The 21,994-nt window shown below is 38.7% G+C and overlaps 1 protein-coding gene across 2 annotated transcripts in view; it reads left to right on the top strand.

Annotated features, from left to right (window-relative positions):
- The window catches only part of LOC102905926 (putative ATP-dependent RNA helicase DDX60), a 101,220-nt gene that overhangs the window by 56,326 nt on the left and 22,900 nt on the right, over positions 1-21,994 (top strand). For both annotated transcript variants that reach the window (XM_076553286.1, XM_076553285.1), the window contains 11 exons: positions 253-368; positions 2,180-2,322; positions 2,448-2,557; positions 5,216-5,320; positions 5,837-5,965; positions 7,233-7,357; positions 12,080-12,238; positions 16,008-16,155; positions 17,393-17,545; positions 19,710-19,814; positions 21,369-21,569. In XM_076553286.1, coding sequence (XP_076409401.1) covers positions 253-368; positions 2,180-2,322; positions 2,448-2,557; positions 5,216-5,320; positions 5,837-5,965; positions 7,233-7,357; positions 12,080-12,238; positions 16,008-16,155; positions 17,393-17,545; positions 19,710-19,814; positions 21,369-21,569 — 1,494 coding nt within the window. The remainder of the gene's footprint in view (positions 1-252; positions 369-2,179; positions 2,323-2,447; positions 2,558-5,215; positions 5,321-5,836; positions 5,966-7,232; positions 7,358-12,079; positions 12,239-16,007; positions 16,156-17,392; positions 17,546-19,709; positions 19,815-21,368; positions 21,570-21,994) is intronic.

Raw genomic sequence — 21,994 nt, 5'->3', positions numbered from 1 at the left:
AATACATAGGCCTGAAAGAAAGTTTTGAAAGCAAAATTAAAAGGAATCACAGATGGGTTGGTTAAAAATATTAAGGAAATTTCATTTGCCAATATGTCCTACATCTGGATTCTTCTAGCACTTCTTTAAACTTCCCATGGTTCATTAAAGGTGATGGGAAATACTTATGACCAACTTAAGATTCCACATATTAATTTAATTTGCCATTCTTAAAGCTAACCTGCCAGTTGAACACCTTCTTTTCTTTTATAGGTACATTGTCTTGGTGGAGAAATTGGAGCAGAAATCTGGGAGCATCTCCTTGTCATGATCCGATGTCCTTTTTTGGCCCTTTCAGCTACCATAAGCAACCCTCAACATCTTACTGAGTAAGGATTAGGTTCTATTTTGGACAGAATGTTTATCTGTTTTTATTAAGATTTATTTATTTATGATGTGTACAGTGTGTAGCTCAGTCAGTAGAGCACGAGACTCTTAATCTCAGGGTTGTGGGTTTGAGCCCCATGTTGGGCACCATTTTTAGTTGAAAGTTTTCCTGTGTCCTGCCCAGTCAGCAGCAGCTCAGACCCAAGTAAACACACAGAGTCTTATGTTAATTAAAAGTGCTTAGCCATTAGGTCAGGCTTACTACTGACTAGCTCTTGCATTTACACTCATCCCATTTCTGTTAATCTATATGTTGCCATGTTTTCCATGGCTTTACCTGTGTGCCATTACATGCTGCTCCCTGTATGACAGGCTAGTGTCTCCTGCCTCAGCCTTCCTCTCCAGAATTCTCTTTGTCTGCTTATCCTGCTTATACTTCCTGCCTGGCTACTAGCCAATCAGTGTTTTATTAAACTAGTATACAAAAGCATTATTGTACAGCAACAGTGTTCTGCCTGCATGTATGCCTGCACACCAAAAGAAGGCACCAGATCTCATTATAGATGGTTGTGAGCCAACATGTAGTTGCTGGGAATTTAACTCAGGACCTCCAGAAGAGCAGCCAGTGCTCTTAACCTCTTAGCCATTTCTCCAGCCCCTGTTCATCTGTTTTGAGAGTTTAAATTTTATACATCTTTTATGGGCTTTAGAGTGACCTCAATTTTTGGTTAACCCATAGTAATCCCTGAATTTTCAAGCTATTCTCTGTTTAGTTCTTTCTGATAAGTCTTGGCTACTCTCTACAAAGAAGTACCCTGCACTCTTTGGGTCAGATCTGCAGTTGAATAGGAAGTATCATATCATAGCTCAAAAATAAAATGATAGCTGCATATTCCTTATCTTTCCCCCCACCCCCTTTACTAGGAGACAAAAATCAGGTGATAGACTGATACATTCAGCCAATGATTCCAAGATCATCCCATTTTGTAGACATATTTGTTTAGAAAGGGAGCAAATCTGTATTAGTTGAAAGCCACCCATCTTGTCATTGGACTTGAATGTTGACTACTGATAACAATGTATCCTGTCGCATCTCGCATGTGTCACATTCATTGCTAAGTATTTTGCATATAGTAAATTATCTTAAATATCATCAATATTTGTGTACTACTATTTCCATTGTTATTATTAGATAACAGTACTTTTACTATTCTATTGATTTTTTAAACATGAAAGACAGTCACAGAAGTATTAAATGATTCATGCAGGATTCAGAATTAATAGTAAGGAAGCTATAATTTTATTTCAGGTTATATGGCCCTAGAACTAATTCCCTTCTGTGAAAATTTTAAGACACATGAGCTTTTTGTAATTAATTATTTAATTTCATGTAAGTTGTTTCCATTTTCTGCTTAAATAATGTATGAGCTGCTTTTTGTGTTGATAAATACCTTAAATGTGGTACACCTTTATTTAGACTCATGGTTTTAGAAAGATTTCAGCCCATCACAGTGGGAAAGGCAGGGAGAAGAGGCTTCATCCATGGAAATGGAAGCCTGGGGTGGCTGCTTGCTCACATGGCAACAGACAGGAAACAGAGACAGCTAGATAAGAACCTAGTATAACCTTTGTGTTGGCTTATATTGGCTGTAATTATTCCTCAAAGTCTTACTGCTAGTGACTGGCTTCTGTTATGCAGCTCCCACCTTCTAATGACTCCACAGCTTTCAAAATAATACCAAAGACACTCAAGACATGAACCATTGGGCACATTACTGATTATAATCTTAAGTAATATGTCTATGTTTTAAAGGTGGCTCCAGTCAGTAAAGAGGTACTGGAAACAAGTGGACAGTGCAATGGGAAAAGGAACTTTTTCCAAAAGAAATGCTGGCTCCCATGGCCGTCATCACAAAGACCAAGTACGAGTAAGACAGTCATACAAAGTTAGACTTGGTACGTATGCTCTGTGCATTTGTATGATCTTGATTTTGTTTGGTTTGGCTGCTTGATTAAAATTAAAATTATTCCACTCATCACATTTCTGATCATTTGGAAAAATCTCCCTTTTCCCCTTTCAGTGCTCTATGGAGAGAGATACAATGATCTAGAGAAGTATCTGTGTTCTGTGAGACAAGATGAGGTTTGCTTTGATCATTTTCATCCATGTGCTTCACTAACCACAGATCATGTAAGTAACAGCTTTTGTCACAGTCATTCCACAGAACAGCACTGCCCGGCTAACAACTGAAAATGTAATACTGTGTAGATGGTAACGGAAGCGCAGCCTGATGCTAGCATGTAGAGGAAACACTACGACTTTGATTTAAAAATGAACAGCAGTGTGCTAGTTTCCCTATGTTATGATGTTATCCGGATCCTTGGAGTTCAAAAACTACTAAACACTGTAACGATGATTTTGTGAGTTTGGGGGCACTATTTCTCCCCACTCTCCTCTTTGTTAGGCACCCATGTCTCCCTTCTGCCTGTCTCTCTTCACTAGCTCATGACTGCACCACGAATGAAATGCTGAGGATTTAACCTCTCCTCTCAGTGCAGCTACAGCTACACCAAGCTACAGTAATGGCCCAGTTCAAATTCCAATTTCAATTGAAATATGGAAGAAATCCTGTGCCTTAACTTATACTAAGAACATAGATGTTAAGCCAGCCGTTAACAATAAAGAAATCCTTTTGTTCCCTCCCTCTCTTCCTTTTCCCCTTTTTCCTTCCTTGTCCCTCCACTCCCTTTCTGATATCTACAGATTTTTAGACATTCTCAACATTATCCTGTATCTTTAAAAGTAGCACAGTGCTTTAAAAATTGCTTGTTTTGTTTAAATTGTTCAAGACATGTTATCTTTAAGCAGCCTCAAGTATACTGGTTCAATGCTTGCTCCAAGTGCCTTCCCCTTCCACTTGGTAGCTATTAATGGAGTAGCCAGAAAGCAATAGAGTAGCTACAGTGTGGTCTGACCCTACGTGACTTCTGCAAAGGTCATGCTGTTGTATGAGCCTTAAGAGTTTTAGAACTTGGTAGCAAGAATATAGAGTAAATGCTAGGCTTAGGCATTGTTAAATAAATTTTAACAGCCACTTGCATAATATGTACTTATATAGGCCATTTCCTATTGAAGAAAAATAGAAATGAGTATAAATTCCAAATGTGTAAATAATTCTGAACATTTTTATTACACTTAGATTAAATGAATGTACTGAGTGGGTTAAAAATACCCTAAAATGTGATAAATTGTAAGGACATCAATAGAAGAATCATCTACCTCTCTGCTTCCTTTATGGCTATATTAGAAAAATGATTTCCAAAAGCAAGAGATAGGAGAGTACAAATGAGCTGGCCTTAACCCAACAGAAGCAAGGGATCGCCAGTGAGGGATTGCCCTTGTCCATGTATGTCTTGTTCCTGGCAAATTGCAGCCTTGTTTGACCTTTCCCCTCAATTATCATGCCATCCAGGCGCAGCTGCTGCTGTCTGGAGAGCTGTTGGCCTGGGAAACACTTGAAAGAACTATCATCTCTTGCTCAATGTGGAGTGATTGTTAAGATCACCCATAGTACTAGGGAGACTTGCATTTACAAAATAATGAAAGGGCAGAACACCACTGTACGGCGATTCACTGCTACTTCTCTTTTCTCTCTGCCTAAATTGGTTCAGGCTTTGCCTCTTTGCTGGTTTGTTGTGGGAAACAACAAGATTGAATCCCCCAGCTTGGACCATAGAATTATTAAGTTCTTTTAAAATTACAAAATATGAACTTATTAAGTGATAAAACATATCAATGGATGGTGAGCCAATCATGTGCCAGACATTTGGCTAAGACCCATATCTATTATCAAGTTTATTTCTCACAACAATTTAGTGACACAGACAAAAGTAATGTTTTATCTTTAGAAATGAGGAGACTGTAGTGTAGCTGGAATTTTCCCTGGTCCTGCCGGCCCCACAGTCCCATGTTCCTCGGGTCCTGCCTGGCCCTATGGTCCCTCAGCCACTTATAAAATAATCTCTCAGAGGCTTAATATTATTTTCAAACTGTATGGCCTATGGCACACCTCTCACTAGCTAGCTCTTATATCTTAAATTAACCCATTTCTATTAATCTGTGTTTTGCCACGTCTTCCGTGGCCTTACAGGTCTGCTGGCTTTGCTGCTCCTTGGGTGGCAGGCTAGCGTCTTTCCAGACTCTGCCTTTCTCTTTCCTGTCTCTCTCCTTGGGTTTCCCCGCCTGCCTCTAAGCTGCTTTGTCACAGGCCAAAACAGCTTACATATTAACTAATGGGAACAATATATATTCACAGCATACAGAAAGATATCCCCCAGCACTGAAGCCTGAGTGAAAGGGTAAGAAACGAGAAATGTCAAGCCTGTGACTCAGCAGAAGATTTGTATTTTAAAACTTACAAGAATTCTTAGATTAATTTTTGTTTCATTTTGGTCTGGCTAAAAAGGTCACCACTCTCAAGCAACAATTGAAAAGAGAACACAAGGCTAACATTGGCTGTGGGGATAGATGGATGTCTCCGTAGTTAAGAGAACCCTGCAGAAGACCTGAGGTTGTCTTCTAGCACCCACACTGGGTGATTCACAACAGCCTATAACTCTAGCTCCAGGGCATCTGTCGCCCTCTTTTGGCCTGGAGGGAGGGGGCAGAAACCCCCCCCCCCACACACACACATAATTTATGAAAATTCTTTTTTAAAGGCAATATGCTCAATGCAGTCTTCACTGTTTTTCCAGCTCTTAATCCTCAATTAAGTATTCCTTGTAAATATTTGCATTTTGTAGGTAAAATAAAATATAAATAATAAATTTGATTTAATTTTAATCATAGATTGAGAAGTATGGATTCCCTTCTGATCTTGCCTTTTCACCCCGAGAAAGCATCCAGCTCTATGACACTATGCTTCAGGTCTGGAAGAGTTGGCCTCAGGCCCAGGTAAACAATCTTCATGGAATCCATGCTGTTATGGTGGAATCCACCATTGCTATTCCAAAACATATGGTCACCATTTCTACCACTTGCATTTGGTGGTTTAAAATGATTGGCAGACCTTTTCCTAGAGGAAATGGCCTCCTTATACCTTCCTAGTTAAATGGGCTAGAAATGGTATTTTATGTCAACTCCTGAAAATGTCCCTTCTTTCTCCTTCCCAGACACTGTGGTATCTGGGTCTCCTTTCCCACTCTGGGTTTCTAGTCTTCAGATTCTTTTCACCTCATTTTGTTCTCTGTGTCCTGCTGGTTGCTTTCCCCAGAGACCTGTTTGCTCTGTCTTCTTGTCTTTGAAGAGTTCATACATAGTTCTATATACTAGAAGGTATGGGGAGGTAAGAGAAGTCCACTGCCTCTAACCTAAGAGATCGTAAAACTGTCAATGAAAAAATATAATTGAGAAATACCTTTAAGTTTTCTGGCATTATTTTTATAGAATTTTATGTTCTTCCTTTCCCAGAACCTGTGTCCAGAGAACTTCGCTCATTTTAAGAACAAAATAGTCATTAAAAAGTTGGATGCTAGAAAATATGAGGAGAGCTTAAAGGAAGAATTCGTGAATTGGATTAAAAATGGGAACGAGGAGCAGGTAATTTCACACATTTGACTTGATGTATGGTGATTCTGAGCTGGAACAAAAAAAGAGAAAGGAATTTTTTTTTTAGATCTCTTCTTCAGTGTCTCCTAAACTTGGCCACACACCATGGGTTTCTCATGGATTTGATGGCAGACAAGAGAGAAATACAGGGCTCGTGGTTGGGACGATTGATGTTTTTCCAGTATAGAGATGGGACTCAAGGAACTGAAACACATTTTCACCCTTCTTCCTTTCTTAGTTTTGGAGTTTTATTCTCTTTAACAAGTTATCATTTGGGAATTTCATGTGCATGTGTTTTCAGATCCATTCCCCAAACCTCCCCCACCAAGTCCTCCTATATCCCTCCTACCAATCCCTTCCAACTTCATGTGCTCCTTTCAAACTCACTGAGTCCGCTCAGTGTTGCCTATGTACACGTGGGTGCGGGGCCATCTCCTGGAACATGGGCAGCCTGTCAGCATATGAGAAGAACACTGACTGCCTCCTTTCCACGGAAGCCATCATTGGGCAGTAGCTCCTCAGTGAGGGTTTGTGAGCCTCCCACCTCCATGCTGAAATTATTTCGGACTTGATCTTATGAGCTTGTTTGCAGGTATCCACAGCTGTTGTGAGCTCATGTGTTCCATGTCCCTGTCATGTCCAGAGACACAGGTTTGCAGCTGTTTTGGGGGTTTTATTCCTCATGATCTTTATTTTAAATTGTAAGGACTCTTTAAGTAAAGAAGTCTTACCCTGGAACTAGATGCTTACACATTTATTTTGTTTAAATTTATCATCAAACATTGAGATTTCTGATTTTTTTTTTTAAGGAATAGTGTACATGATATCTTTTTCATGTGATCCTGTCCTTGATTTGTTTTTCTTTCATTTGGAAACATAATCTAGTTAAGTTACATTTTCCTTTGGTTATCTCGTCATTCAAAACCTCTCAGTCAGGTTTAGGTATATTTTCCTATGCAGTGTGGAGAGGGCTCCTTTCTCCTGCTATGGCGGAAACATTGCTGACCGAGCAGAGCTTTTCCGCCTGCTGGATTTGTGTTGTCTCAAACAACTGCAGGTGTATGCGTGCAGTACACCAAAGTTTGTTATCAAGTCTGCTGTTTGCATGTGTCTTTGCTGTGGCTTACCACAGTCCTGTGGTGTAGTCTCATAAGATTATTTTGGAGAATGACAAAAACAAAGATTAAACAAGTATGCAAATAGTTTCTTTGCTGTGAACATTTTAATACAAATACTTTCCATTCACTCACCGTCACAGGCCAGGATGGTGCTGCAGAAACTGAGTCCCGATTTCCATGACTACTCAGGGCAGATGCTGAACTTCTTTCCGAATCTTGTTGAGAAGCTCAAGGAAATGGAGAAGTTGCCTGCACTGTTCTTTTTGTAAGTTATTTAACATTGTGACATAATTTGTGTTAGGCTCCTTCTTTTAAGGTACAGGAAATCATATACACGTTACCACTGTGGTCTAGTACTTATTATTTCTTTGGGTGTTTGTTCACTTATCAAAATCATATGACTTATTTAAAGTCATAAAATTGTCTATATCCACTTTTTGTTGTTCTGGTTCTTTTTGTTTGTTTGAGATAAGATCTTGATATGTGCCCAGGCTGGTCTTCCTGCCTTAGTCTCCTCTCTGCTGGGATTCAAGACATGCATGCACCATTATGCCCAGTTTTAGTTATGTTCCTAAAAGTATTTTTAGTTAGCCAGGCAGTGGTGGTGCACGCCTTTAATCCCAGCACTTGTGAGGCAAAGCCAGGTGGATCTCTGTGAGTTCAAGGCCAGCCTGGTCTACAGAGTGAGATCTAGGACAGGCACCAAAACTACACAGAAAAATCCTGTCTCGAAAAAACAAAAAACCAAAATTTTAGTGTTCTATTATTTTTTTATTAAGTTTGATACCTCGTTTTTTTGTTTTGCTATAAAGTATCATTTTTGTCTTAGGTATTACTAATAATTTTCAGTACAGATCTTGGTTCTTTGCAAAGCCCATTGAACATAGCCATCATCGTTACTATCCTGCACAAAATTTAAGTTTTTATAATATGATACAATATATATTGGTAAACTATTAAGCTATTTCAAACTAATTGTAATGAGAACTATAACCTAGAGCCAGTGATACCTTGCTAAATTTCATGTTACAGAATGTAGCAGCTTAAAATTGAATATACTAGTTTAATGGATCCAGTTCTGATAAAATGGCACCAAGGATAAGTGTTTATAGATTAACCTTATTAAGCTTGTTAATTATGTGACAAGAGAATACTTACTGTAGACATTTTCAAACTACTCTCAAGTCACAGGATCATCGAATAAATAAAACCATTGTATTATAAAATTTAATACTTATGCACATGCACAGAAATATATAGTAATGAATCATATTTGGTGATAGAAACTCAAAACAATGGTAGTAGGTGAGGCATGCTCCTATTTGATTATTTTTGGAGATTCTAGTAAAGTTGTTCCTTTTGCCTGTGTATGTAGAACAAGAGAAAAACTCTTTCCTGTGCCATGAAAAATTCACACAGTTATCTGCTTCCCTTCCAAGTACAGTCATGGGTATTAGAAACAAGAGCCATTCTCTGTGTCTGAGATACGTATGCAAGCTTAACCGCAGTGTTGAAAATCACAGAACAATTCTTTATTATTTATATATTCATATGCATAGGGATTTGAGCACATGTAATTGTTCTTCTATCCCGTTGAAAGAATTCAGTTGGTCAATAGGGGAAAAGCATACTCACTGATTTAGGATAAATAGTACGTGTCATGGGAGCTTCATAAGGAAACGGTGACCCAATGACATGAGGAATGGACACTTCAGCCTGAACTGAACAAAGTTGCAAGTTGTACAAGTGTGACACACTAAATGGGCATGTGCCATTGTAGTTCATGGAGGGGAGAAATAGATGCCCAGGGAGAAAAGCCTTGTACACACTTCTCTCTCTCTCAACTTCTCATTCTTATTAAATGAAGGGCCATCTCCTCCTGGTACAAGGATGGCATGTTCTGAACTGTGTATTCATAAGGTATCTGAAAAGGTGATAGTAACAAAATATGATATGTAAAATTCTGTGTGTGGAGTTCTATCTGGGTACTTCTAAAAGTGCCTTTGAAAGACAAACTGTGAAAATCCTTTCTTACATGCAGTGTGAGTGTTAGTCTTTAGTGGCTTATCACATATTGATAGCCCCAACATTCTGTACCCCGATATTTGGGAAAAAATGTGTGGCACGTGTTTAGAGGTTTGGAGGTTGGAAATGTTGATCAGTGCTTAAGGGCATGCATTTCAAAGCCAGGGCTCAGCGTAAATCCCACTTCTCTCCCCTTTAGCTGGGTCACAGATTGCCAGGCACTCAGTGACAGTAATCATACAGAGAATTTTGGTGAGACCAAAATCTGAAGGTCATGGGTGTGTAGTCCAGTGGTATAAAATATTAATTGCTGATGTGCCATTTCAGGTCATTTTCATTCTGTGTAATTCTGTGTCAGAGAGACTTGGGAGGCACAGTTATTTTTAAGCAATGTAGTAGGGTTTTATTTGTTTGTTTTGTTTTGTTTTTTGTTTGTTTTTGGTTTTTCGAGACAGGGTTTCTCTGTGTAGCTTTGTAACCCAGCCTGGCCTCGAACTCACAGAGATCCACCTGCCTCTGCCTCCTGAGCACTGGGATTAAAGGCGTGCGTCACCACCACCCTGCAGTGCTGTAGTAGATTTTTGAAAAGAGGTAAACTGTGGTGGAAATGACTGGAACTTTCATGACATAAAAATAATATCACAACCGTACAGTCAGAAATGTGGATTAGAAGACACACTCTGTTACATACTAGCTGTGTATAATCATGGGTAGTCTCTTTAATCTCTCTATACCTCCATTTTCTCATCTGTAGTATGGGAATGATAGAGTTGGCATAATACTTGGTATAATGGTTGTTGTATCAAATGAGTTATTACATTCAAGGCACTTAGAATTGCCCCTGACAACAGTAACTGTAATACATCTATTCCTCTTCTTATTTTGTTACCTGATTTAGTCAAGTAGCATTGATTGCCGTTTCTTAGTTCCTGCTTCACCAGGGTAACTCCCTCCATCTTTGTGGATTGTGTTTTTCTAATTCATTTTTGTGACACTGGCTGGGAATCGATCCCAGGGCCTCACACACTAGAAACTCACTCTACCACTGAGCAATAGCCTCAGGCAGTTTCCCCCTTTCTGTTTTCTGATAAGATCTCACCAAGTTACCCAGGCCGGTTTTGAACCCATTTGTATATTAGGCTAGCCTTCAACTTGTAATTCTCCTGCCTCAGCCTTCCTACTAGCTAGGATTGTAGACAGGCCTGTGACAACAGGCTCAGCCTCACAATTTTTAAAATACTGAGTTTGCAAAGTTTTGCTTTTTTTTAAAGAAAATCTTTTGTCCCACACTTTCAACTTAACTTTATTATAAAATTCCAACCTGTCATGTGCTATAATATAATACAACGATGTTATCCAGTGGCTACTTCAGACACGGTATTTGACTCCTAGCCACAGTGATGAAATGAAATGGTTTTTCTCATAGCCTGCTTGTCATCAGAATCTCTACATTCTAAACACTGTGAAATTCATGTGATGCAAATGCGCTGTGTTTGCTTTTACTCTTTCTGGAGAGATAATTCGACCAGCAATGTTGGTTGCTCAGATCTCAGAAGTCTAAATGGTTGAGATACAGACAAGGTCCACAAGGTGAGCCCCAATGTGCCAAGAATTCTGCCCCTTTAGACTCCTAGGTATTTATATTTTCAAGATATAAAGGCCATGTCTAGCAGACCTTCTTTCTGGCTAATAAAAGCTATGACCTCCAGGGCTTCCTCCCTTCTAGAAAGAAGTAATTATGTGATAGTGAGAAACTATGCCTCTTTCCACTTTGTCAAAAGAACAAATTTTTTGGGTTGACTAAAAACCTTTCTCATCTTTCAGGAAGGTGTGTAAAAGGTGGGGGTGATTTTCTCTTTTTTCTGTTTACAAATCACTGCTTCCCTTGTTTCTGGGCATGTCTGTCCTGTGGGGAGTGTCCATGAGCTCACACTGCAGTGTAACAGGAATATGGCATTGGAGAAACTTAAGTTTCACTTCACGGTTGCTAATTTGGAGTATGTGGACCGAGAGCACCCAGAATTCAGAGTAAAATTAGCAAAGGTGGCCTTCAAAAACCCACAGGTATATGCCACTGTCGTGGTTTTCATGTGACGTGCTTCCCATCAGTGTGTGTTTGGACAGTTGGTGCTAGCTGGTGGTGCTGTTTTGGAAGGTTTTGGAAAGTTATGAGATGCTACCTTACCCATGGACCTGGTCTGGGATGTTGTCATTTATACTTCTCAGATCAGAGCTATGAATTAAACAACAGACTGCAGATTATATTTGTGCAGATATGTAAGCCTTTCTGGGTACCTTAATGCTTTTCTATTGCCATGAAGAGACATCATGGCCAAGACAACTTGTAGAGGAAAGAATTTACTGGGGTTCACAGTTCTAGAGAGTTACAGTCCTTGACCATTATGGCAGTTGGATGTGACAGCAGGCAGGTAAGCATGGTGCTGGAGCAGTAACTGAGAGAGTACATCATTATGAGAAAGTAGGGTTCAGAGAGAGATAGCTAACTGGGAATGGCACGGGCATTTGATACCTCAAAAACTGATCTCAGTTGCACACCTCCACCAACGAGGCTACACCTCCTAATCCTTCCCAAACAGTTCTACCAACTACAGACTGTATTCAAATACATGAACCTATTGGGGACCATTCTTAGTCAAACTACCATCCTGGGCCACTGAGGTCAAGTCTTGAAGTCTTATAGCCAGACCCACTTTCTGTTTGTGCTCTGCCTCCTGACTATAGACACAATGTGACTGGCCACATTTCGTCGCTATGCTTACCCTTATCCCAGAATAAGTAACTGTGTCCTTTCAAACTGTAAACCAGTTTAAACCCTTCTATAATCGCTCCTTGTCAGCCATTTACTCATAGCCATGAGAAATATAACACACAACCAGAAAAGATGGAGAGACCTAATCTTATGACAATATGATATATTAAATACACATTTGTTTGCTTCCAGATTTAGATTAGGTTCTGTAGAAGGATGTGCTGAGGCTACCTGCGAATTCCTGGAGAAGAAACAGGAGGAGAAAAGGCCTCCCAAAGCTGATAAAGAAGCTTATGACATGGCTAACAAACTTCGAAAAGTTAAAAAATCTTTGGAGAAACAAAAGATAATGTAAGTATTTCACTAAGCAAATTGGCCACATAAAGGTTTGTAGAACCCAAATGTCCTAGTAGGAAATGCTCATTGAAAATGCTATAATGAAATTCTAATTAAGACTTGGATTGTTTTTGTTTTTAAATTTCAGAGGGAGAATTGAGTGAAGGTAAGTGACCAGCAGCACATATTCCTTAGTTGCATAAATCAGTTTAATTTATGGTTGTTTGAAACAGGTCCAGATTCTCTAAGTCTATGTGTTTTACAGAACTTGACAAGATCATCATCCCACATCGTCCATGTGACTCTGTCTTGACTCATGATACATTATCACTGTCTGAGCCATAGAGTGAGTTTTGGACTGGACTACAATGCCAATTTTACACTTGGAAGGCCATTTCTCCAGGGTGTAGCTAAAATGTGTCCTCCTCATGGTCCTCTCCACCTTCAGTGACTGTGTGGGTTGGAAACTCGTCATATTTCTGTTCTCTGAATCCTGTGCTCTTTCCTGGACTTAGACCTGTGCTTCCTTGTGTGTTCTGCCTTGTTTAGTTAGGAGATAAATTGTTCTGTATTTTTAAAATATACACTCTGACCATCCCTAAAATGAAAAATATAAAATCCCAAATTCTTCAAAATCTGAAACTCTGACTGCTCAGGTAACACTGTATGTGGAAACTTTCACATGATAAAACTTTGCTTTATGTATACATTTATTTAAATTATGTACAAAATTGCCTCCAGGCTGTATGTAGGAGTAGTATAGATAAAATCTAAATAAATTTTCTTGTTTAGACTTGGGTGCCATCCCAAGATATGCTGTTATTTATTGTTCAGTATTTCAAAATCCAAAACCTAAAATTCAGTTCCCAAGCTCTTCGTATATGGGACACTAAATCTTTATTAGTTTCCCTAAATCCTAGGCTTTTTTACAACAAGAGGCATACATTTTCCTCTTCGCATCTCCATAGCCTGGCAGATAATAGTTGTTCCAAGGATTTTTACTTTAAAACTATTTTAAAAAAACTTATATTATTACTATTGAGAATTTTATGCATGAGTATTGTATTTATATCATTCCTCCCCACACTCTCCCCCCTCCAGCTCCTCTCCTGTCCCTTCCCTTTCAAATTCATAATCTCTTCTTTTGTAATTAGCACACACACACACACACACACACACACACACACACACACACACACAAACAGATTCTATTGATTCCATTAGTGTGCATATATGATTACATGTTTAGTGATGACTACTTGGGATTGGATAAGGTATCAGGAAGCTAGTAACTAGAGAGGACTGATTCTCTCTCTTTTGCCAGCCAATTAATTGCCTATAGCTTTTCATCTAGGGATGGGTCCTCCTGAGAGTTCCCACATTCGTGTTTGTTATCGACTAGTATTGTCACTGTTCAGGTCTTGTTTGGGTGACCATATAGTTCAGATTTTGTGGACACAGCTTCTCTGTCATTTACAGAAGGCATTATCTGATAGCAGATGTCCTGGTCCTCTGGTGCTTACAGTCTTTATGTCCCCATTCCTCAGTGTTCCCTGAGCCTTACATGTAGGAGTTGTGTTGTAGATGTATCAAGTCGAGATAGGCACCCCATGGTCAGTTGTTCTCTGCATTTTTGACCAGCTGATGATATCTTTGATGGGCTTTGTCTTCTGCAAACAGAAGCTTCTTTGATGAGGGTGAGTGCTACACTTATCTCTGTCTGTAAGAACAAGTATTTAGAATGCTGTTGTTGGTTATACTGGTTTAGGGATATGGTAGCAGTAAGTTCCCTACTATGGTCCATTATTTCACCAGTGACTTGCAGTTGGTTAGGTTTATAGTAGCAGGCATGAATATGCCACTACTGAGTGAGGCCTTAAGTCCAACTAGTTGTTGGTAGTTACCCCAGAGATGTAAGTGCCACTATTGTACCACTGGAGATATACTGCCATACTACTGTTGCAGTTTGTAGGTTTTACAGCTTGGTAAGACTTTTCATTGTTTTGTTCCCTTGGCAGCTTGTATAGTACCTTTAGGTGCTAAGAAAGCTAGTTCTTAGGGAGATCTTGAGATTATTTTTTTATAATTTAATTTAATTTTACACATCAATGACGGATTCCCCTGTCCTCCCTCCTCCCGCCTCCCCTTGCCCTCTGCCAAGCCCACCCCACATTCCTATCTCCTTCAGGGCAAGGACTCCCATGGGAATTCAGCTCAGCCTGGTAGATTCAGTCAAGGCAGGTCCAGTTCCCTCCTCACCTAGGCTGAGCAAAGTGTCCCTACATAGGCCCTAGGCTCCAAACAGTCAGTTCATGCACTAAGGACAGGTCCCGGTCCCACTGCCTGAGCTGTTTGAGATATTTTTAACTAAAGAGCTAGAACTCTTTTTAAAGTTGAAACAAACTTTTAGAGCATCTCTGATTCAAATATTCCAAATTTTAGAGAAAGTTCGAGTTTGCTCTGGATCTTTTCATATACAATGACTCTTCATGTTTTGCTATTTCCTGGGTAGTATATTTCTTAGGTAGTATGGAGGAAGTGGACTCCCAGGAGAATGTAGGTAGGAAGTGTAAGATTTCTTGGGAAATGATCCTCCTTAGGATATCACTGCTTCAGGGTTTCAGGAGCCACATGGTCAAGGTGGGTTGGTGACCAGCAACTCAAGCTGTCAAAATGAAAAGTGTTTAATACATTCAGCACTCTCATTGTAGGAGGATAGGGACCCTACTTCATGCCCTATGCTTTGGAGGACAAAACTCTGACCCTTATCTGTCTTCATCCATTTCTATAATGCAGGAACCCATAAAGAAACACACACTAAGAGCTTACTCTTACAGGGTCACATGTGTTGAGCTGGAAGGACATTTTGTCTGTTTTCTTTAGCAGTTTTTATTTATTAACAGTGTTTTACTTAATAGTTCAAAAAACTGAGTTAGACAACATTCTGTATCCTCTGTAAGTCCATTAGCATGTGTCTTGAAAACATACGGCTGGTCATAATCATGACATTCCCTTCCTCATTAAGGTTAATGCTCCTTGGAGGTGACGTATTCTGGATCTGTGATGTATATGACTACATGGTAGAATGCAAGTGACCTCATCTTCCTAGGTTCAGAAATATCTTATTTGCGTAGTTAAGAGACAAAACATGTGAAAAAAGTATACATGAACCTAGTGATTGTAAAAGTCTGGTGTATTCAAGGGTCCTGGAGAATACAGAGTGATTACCTAAGAGTCTCAGCTGGGTTATGTGGCACATGCTGAGAAGGGCTGTCCATGTGTGTACATGCCTTGGTGAAGGGTGAGCACATAAGGAAATCATGAGGAAGAACAGGAGGAAGGCAAAGTTAAGAAGGTGAGGCTTCTGCTAGATGATAGCCTGGGCTTGGCCCCTGCTTGCAGTGTCCACCACAAGGAGGAAGGAGAGTATCCCGAATTGGCAAAACAGAGAGAGGAGAGCACATACCTCCCACCTGAGTGTGAGAAAGGCTGAGGGGGAGACAATGATCATCACATTAGCAAGATGAAGCAAGGTCATCTGGGGAATGGAAAATAATGGAGGAGAACACTATAGAAAAATGTCACATCCACAGTGGTTTGATCTTGAGGGATCATAGGCTCCAGGGGCTGATGAGTAAACACATTAGGCGCAAGGGACCGAGTCATGATAATATAAATGCAAGAAATAATGATTCTGGCTGGTAAGCATGACTTAAGATACTCTGGGCTCCTGTGGTGATTGGATATAAATATTGATTTTTTTTGAAATTTTGTTCTTATAAAGAGATGAAAAAGGTCAGAAACCCTCCAGAAGATTGGATCAAAGCATCATTCATGAAGCTGAGCACAATTACCTCCTGAAGAGTCTGGAGAAGAATCTGGCGATTCCCCAGGACTGCACGTATGCTGATCAGAAAGCAATAGATGATGAGGTTAGCACCCAAAAGGGACCGGTGCTCCCAGAGGGAGTGTTGTTCCTCAGAGAAGCCTCTTCCATGCAGACAGTATTGACCATACAGCATGAGAGAAGTCTCTATGAAGTGGAGACATCGTAGACAGGACCTTTGCTGCACAGAACATTCACAGACCTTGCAGTGTACACTTAAAATAGGCTCAAGTTTTGTAGACTGATTTTGTCCTGATGACAGATTACCTAAGTGGCTGCTTTTGCACCATGTCCTCTGTAAAAGTCTGTATATTATAGTCAGAATGTGTACCCCTGTAGACTATATATTTAGATACTGACAGTATTTCTTAAAATTAGAGTTTTTCTATATTGTAGTTAAAATTTTTCACCAAAGAGTCATTGGGATATCTAAAATTGGGTTAGCCCATCATCTTTAAACTTTTTGTCCTTCAAACTATTCCTGTTTTAGACAACATATTTAACAGTAAATGTAGTGTCATCATACAAACACACACACACTCACACTCACACACTCACTCACATATGTTTTCATTGTATCATGATTCTTCTTTTGTCAGTTTCTTGGTCTGTCTTGTTTTCATGACCATGTATGGACACCATTGTTTTAATTGATCCTTGACATTCTGTCTTATAGATAGTTATACAATCAAAATAGCTAGGTACTAGTCTTTTACTTTTGGAGATGTAAACTTGTCCCTTCTCTCCGAGTGTTGATCTTTTTATATATTATAACACTGGACACAACTGGAACTCCTCCTTATTATGTGGATATTCTTAAGGCCATTAGTACGTCATTTGCAGTGGGAAGTAGGCATTTCTTGACCTTACAGTATAAAGGTTTTGCTTTACTTTCTGGGGAGAACTTTAGAAAAGATTTCATAGTCACTTTATCTTGTTTAGACAGAAGTGGGCCACAGTCTTGTATTTCCCTTGGGGCTGTATACTACACTGGCAGAGTTTTCTATCTCACAACTGAAGTGAGATTTTCAGGAACTGAGAAGACTTTTCTTGTGGTGACTGTTTTTGCCATAAAACATTGTTTTGTTGCTGTTGTTGTTGATGATGATGTGTAGAGGAAAGGCCAAGCAGTGACATCATTTGGCCAACATATTACGTAATATATATATATATATATATATATATATATATATATATATATATATAGTTTCATTAAAAATATTTGTTTGATTGAGAATTAGATAAACAATACTCTAAATCTCTTATTTCTTTATTTCTTTTAGTCATTGCAGATGGTATTTAGTCGAGTGAAATTCGAAAGGAAAGGTACCATACTGAAGAATTTGACAAGAAGGGGAATCGGCTATCATCACAGCTCCATGAGTGCCAAAGAAAAGCAGCTAGTCGAAATTCTCTTTAGGAAAGGATTCATTAGGGTGGGTCAGCTTTTCATTGTAAAATTTGAAATGGTGAAGATATGAAGCAGAATGTTCATGAAATGAGGAAATACAGTCACCCCTTTACTTTCTTCCCCTCGTGTAGCTATGCCTCTTGGGCTGTAGACTTTGCTTACTGACTGTAGCATCTTTGCATATGCTCCATGTCATTTAACTGGGGAAGAAGGTTTGACGGGTGTCACTCACGCCATACCCTTACACAAGGAAACGAAGCACCTCTATGCTGATCTCGGCGCTGTATCTTACTCTTTTGTTATTCTATGTAGGGTTTGTTGATGGTTTTGCTACAAATATTACCTCTAAGAACTTAGAGGGTATTTATATTTGAAGTGGGAGCAGATCTTTTTCTAGTGTGGTAGCTGAAATCAGAGCACAGATATCTGCTTCCTCGGGACTTCAGCTTATCTAAGCAGAGCTTGTAGATATGTCTATACTGAAGGTCGTTTCTCCTGTTACTGACGGGGGAACAAGAGGAAGATGGCCATAAATAACTTTCCGGCCACATCCTTATCATGTTTTCTTTAGTGCATCCTGGGAAGGCTCATGGCAATAATCCAGACAAGTATTCAGAGGGCACTTAGAGCATTACTAAGTATTTCTGAGTGTTGAGTAATCTTTAAAAATTGACCCTGACTACTAAAAATTATCAACCTTAAATTTTGTGTGGCATAGGCTAAAAGAAAAAGGATGTAAGGAAGAGAGAGAGAAAAACAGAAAGAGAAGTGACTGAAATAGTATCTGACAGTAATTTCTTTGTCACTAATAAAGTGATGAATAACTTGGCTGATAACAGAACAGCTACTAGGGAAACAGTAATAGTTTCATCAGAGAATACATTTTAGAAAGGCATTTGTCCTGTTCATTTTCTAAATGTAAAGCTCCTACTCTCTCAATATTTGTGCTTGTTAAAGAGATTTGAATTTAAAGCATTTAATAAGTACCATGTTTCATTTTGACAGAGGCATTAGCCTCAGTTACAAAACAATTAGAAAGCATCACTGTACATCCTTAAACATCATCACAAACCACAGCACAAACAGCCATCAATCTGAAGAAATAGTTTAGGTGGATTTTTCTTCAAGCTACCAGCTCACAAAAAAAAAAAAATGACATAGAGACTTATTATTAATCATGAAAGCTCGCCTATAGCTTAGGCTTGTCTCAACTAGCTCTTATAACTTAAATTAACCCGTTTATATTAATCTAGGTTCTGCTATGTGTTGTTACCTCTCTTTCTCTCTTGCACCTCCTGTTTCCTCTCCATGTCTGGGTGGTGACTCTGCTTTGCTTTTTTCTAGAGTCCTCTCTGTCCCCAGAAGTCCCTCCTAATCTCTTCCTCTCTAGCTATTGGCCATTGAGCTCTTTATTAAACCAATCAGAAGGCACTTTGACAAAGACACATCTTCACAGTGTACAAAAAATGATTCCACAACAAGATAGGACAAGTCAACATATATTAACCACATCAGGAAAAAATGAGCAAGAAGTTAGATTATGTGAATAAACTTTACATTTCTTTCTGTTTCTGATTAGTGATTATGCAAATTCACAACAGAAAGAGAAAATGTACTTTGTTTTTATGTCATTTCTCAATGAACTTTACTAGATCAAATAATTACCAGGAAGTAGGCTTGTAAAATATTTATTGCCCTTTCACAGAGAAATTCCTCTCCTAATATTTTACTTACCATGTTTATTGTAATACTAAATCCCATGCCAGACGTTCTGCTTGGCTCTGGAGATACAACAGTGAATGCTGCTTTGACTTTAGCATTTGAAGAGAAAACAAAAGTACAATGATATTGAGGAACATTGAGGGAATAATGCAAAGAGCAGAGAGAGAGATGGTGATGAGAAAAGATAAGTATTTTAGATGTGGCCTCAAAGTTCCTCTGTGACATTTGCACCACACATTTGAGGTTAAAGTATATATTCCTTGCAAAGTGATGAGTATTATAATGATTCCATTAGAGAATGTGCTGTCTGTGTTTGCAAAATAGGAAGAAACATTATGTGCCTCATCTCCCTAGTTTGCCCGCTGCAGTTTTATTGGGATTTCAATATAGTTTTTAGCAATTGCATGGAAATACTTGTATTCTACCCAAATGCCAGTTTATAGAATCACTGTTTTGTTCCTTTTTAGGTGGTGACAGCTACTGGAACACTTGCTTTAGGAATCAACATGCCTTGTAAATCTGTGGTTTTTGCTCAAAACTCTATCTATCTGGATGCTTTAAATTTCAGACAGGTATTACAATATACATTAACTTAATATAGTAATACTATACAGCCCTGAATTTGTGAAAAAGTTACTTTAACTACTGATTTAGTAACATGGTCCAGTTTATGGCAGAGCACTGTAGGTGAGTAAGCATAGAACTATGAGATTATGTGTATGATCTTGCATAAGACTGCCAATCTCCTCTCTTATCTGCAGAATATGGGTAATCATTATGACCCCATGACATGTACACAAACTAAATAAAGCAATTTGCAAAAAAGGATCCATATCAAAGATTATTGGGAAACATTTACTTTCTCATTTACTGAGCATGGGTTTTTCTACTCTGGAGCCATCTTTAATACTTTTCTTGAATCTTGATAGACAGTCTGTTTCCAAACCAACTTCTGTACTCACCTGTGGTGTTATTTCATTGCTTCCCCACAATCTGTGCATTCATTATTGCCATGCTCTGCTCAGCTTCAGACACTGACCTAACTGGGGTGGCAAGGTAGTGAGGAAAAGACAAATACACAGACACACAGAAAAGCTGGGATCAGGTGGACTTGGCTCTCTGATGGAGAAATTATATCACTTGGAAGCTCAGTGTGCATATTATACAAAGTTGAACAGAAAGTGGGGTTATTGCACACAGTTGAAAGAGGAAGCATTTTAGCTAATCTTAGGAGCAGTGTCTAGAGGGGAGAAGTCCTCAAGCACAAATATCTGGGAAGAGAAAGCATAATGGACAGTTTCTGCGTACACTATTAACATCTAAAAATGGATCAGAGGAAGGATTTCCAATCCCTTTGGGGGAATAAAGGTACTTTTCCATTCCCATGGGACTGATGCATTGGGTCCTTGACATACCCATTCCTATGTCAATGATATACATTGCAATGATATACATAGAATGTCATTCATTTCTCCCAGGGCTTCCTCAGCTCCCCACATATTTATCTTTCACCACAAAGTCTTGACCTTGTATATTAAAGCATTTTCTTTGCTTTTGACTCTCCTTGTTCTATTATTGTTCTGTAGACAATAGAGTTTTTCTTCATAGAGTTTACCTTCTCAGAAATGTTTGGTCAATATTTCTGCTCACAGCATCAAATGTAGCTAACATATACTAACATTCAAATCATATGGAGCATGTATAATTAATATATAAAACATTATCATGTAGTGTTATATGTTATATCATATATTATATAATATTATATATCATAGATAGAATATTTTATCAATTAAGTAATTGCCAAAAGTGACAATTATACAATTATATAGCACATAATATATTCATAGTATTAGATATATGATTTTATAAATAGATGTAGTTCTGTACAGCATTATATAAATAGTATGATTAATGATACATGAGAATGACAGATATATTATTTAAAATAGCTCTGCTTCAGATACGATAAATTTTTTAGATTTTTCAATAGCAGCCTATTCATTTTAGTTAACCCCTAGGCACAGCATACTTGCTCAAAAGCTGTGTAAAAGTCCTAGCTCTTTACATTCTCTTAGGAAAAACATTCAGGTGATTCTCACTGCATGATTCTGCTCTGTTTCCAGATGTCTGGTCGTGCTGGAAGAAGAGGGCAGGACCTGCTAGGTGATGTCTACTTTTTTGATATCCCGCTGCCCAAAATAGGAAAACTCATAAAATCCAAAGTACCTGAGCTGAGAGGACAGTTTCCTCTCAGTATCTCACTCATTCTAAGACTCATGCTGCTGGCCTCCAAGGCAGATGACCCAGAGGACGGCAAGGCAAAGGTGCTGTGTCCCTGTGATTGGACCTCTGTCTTCACCAGTGGTTTGGCTGAAATCAGCTCTCCTCTGCTTTTATTGGGATTTTGATGCTTCTCAATGTTCTCTAGGGAGGGGTGGAGGAAGCTTGGGAAAATGATGATAAGTTTTGTTTGTTTCCATTATCAGACAGAATTTGTGACTGAGTGGGCACGAAAGTGTTCCCAGGATCACTGTCTTCTAGTATGATAGATAATATTGTCTTTTACCAAAAGGTGCCATATGTTTCTACCATTCAGAAACAAGAAGAATTTTTTTATAATTATAAAGTAATAGTTTATTTTTTATAAGACAAAAAAATCTTTAAATTCTTTAAAAATGTTTAGAAAATGTAGAAAGTTGAAAAACAAACAGAAAACAAACCCAAACCAAAACAAAACAAAAAGGACTCA

The sequence above is a fragment of the Peromyscus maniculatus genome, chromosome 17 (assembly GCF_049852395.1).
Source record: "Peromyscus maniculatus bairdii isolate BWxNUB_F1_BW_parent chromosome 17, HU_Pman_BW_mat_3.1, whole genome shotgun sequence".
Taxonomy (NCBI): Eukaryota; Metazoa; Chordata; class Mammalia; order Rodentia; family Cricetidae; genus Peromyscus; species Peromyscus maniculatus.
Note: the sequence above shows the minus strand (reverse complement) of the source record. Positions and strands in the feature narration are given on the sequence as shown.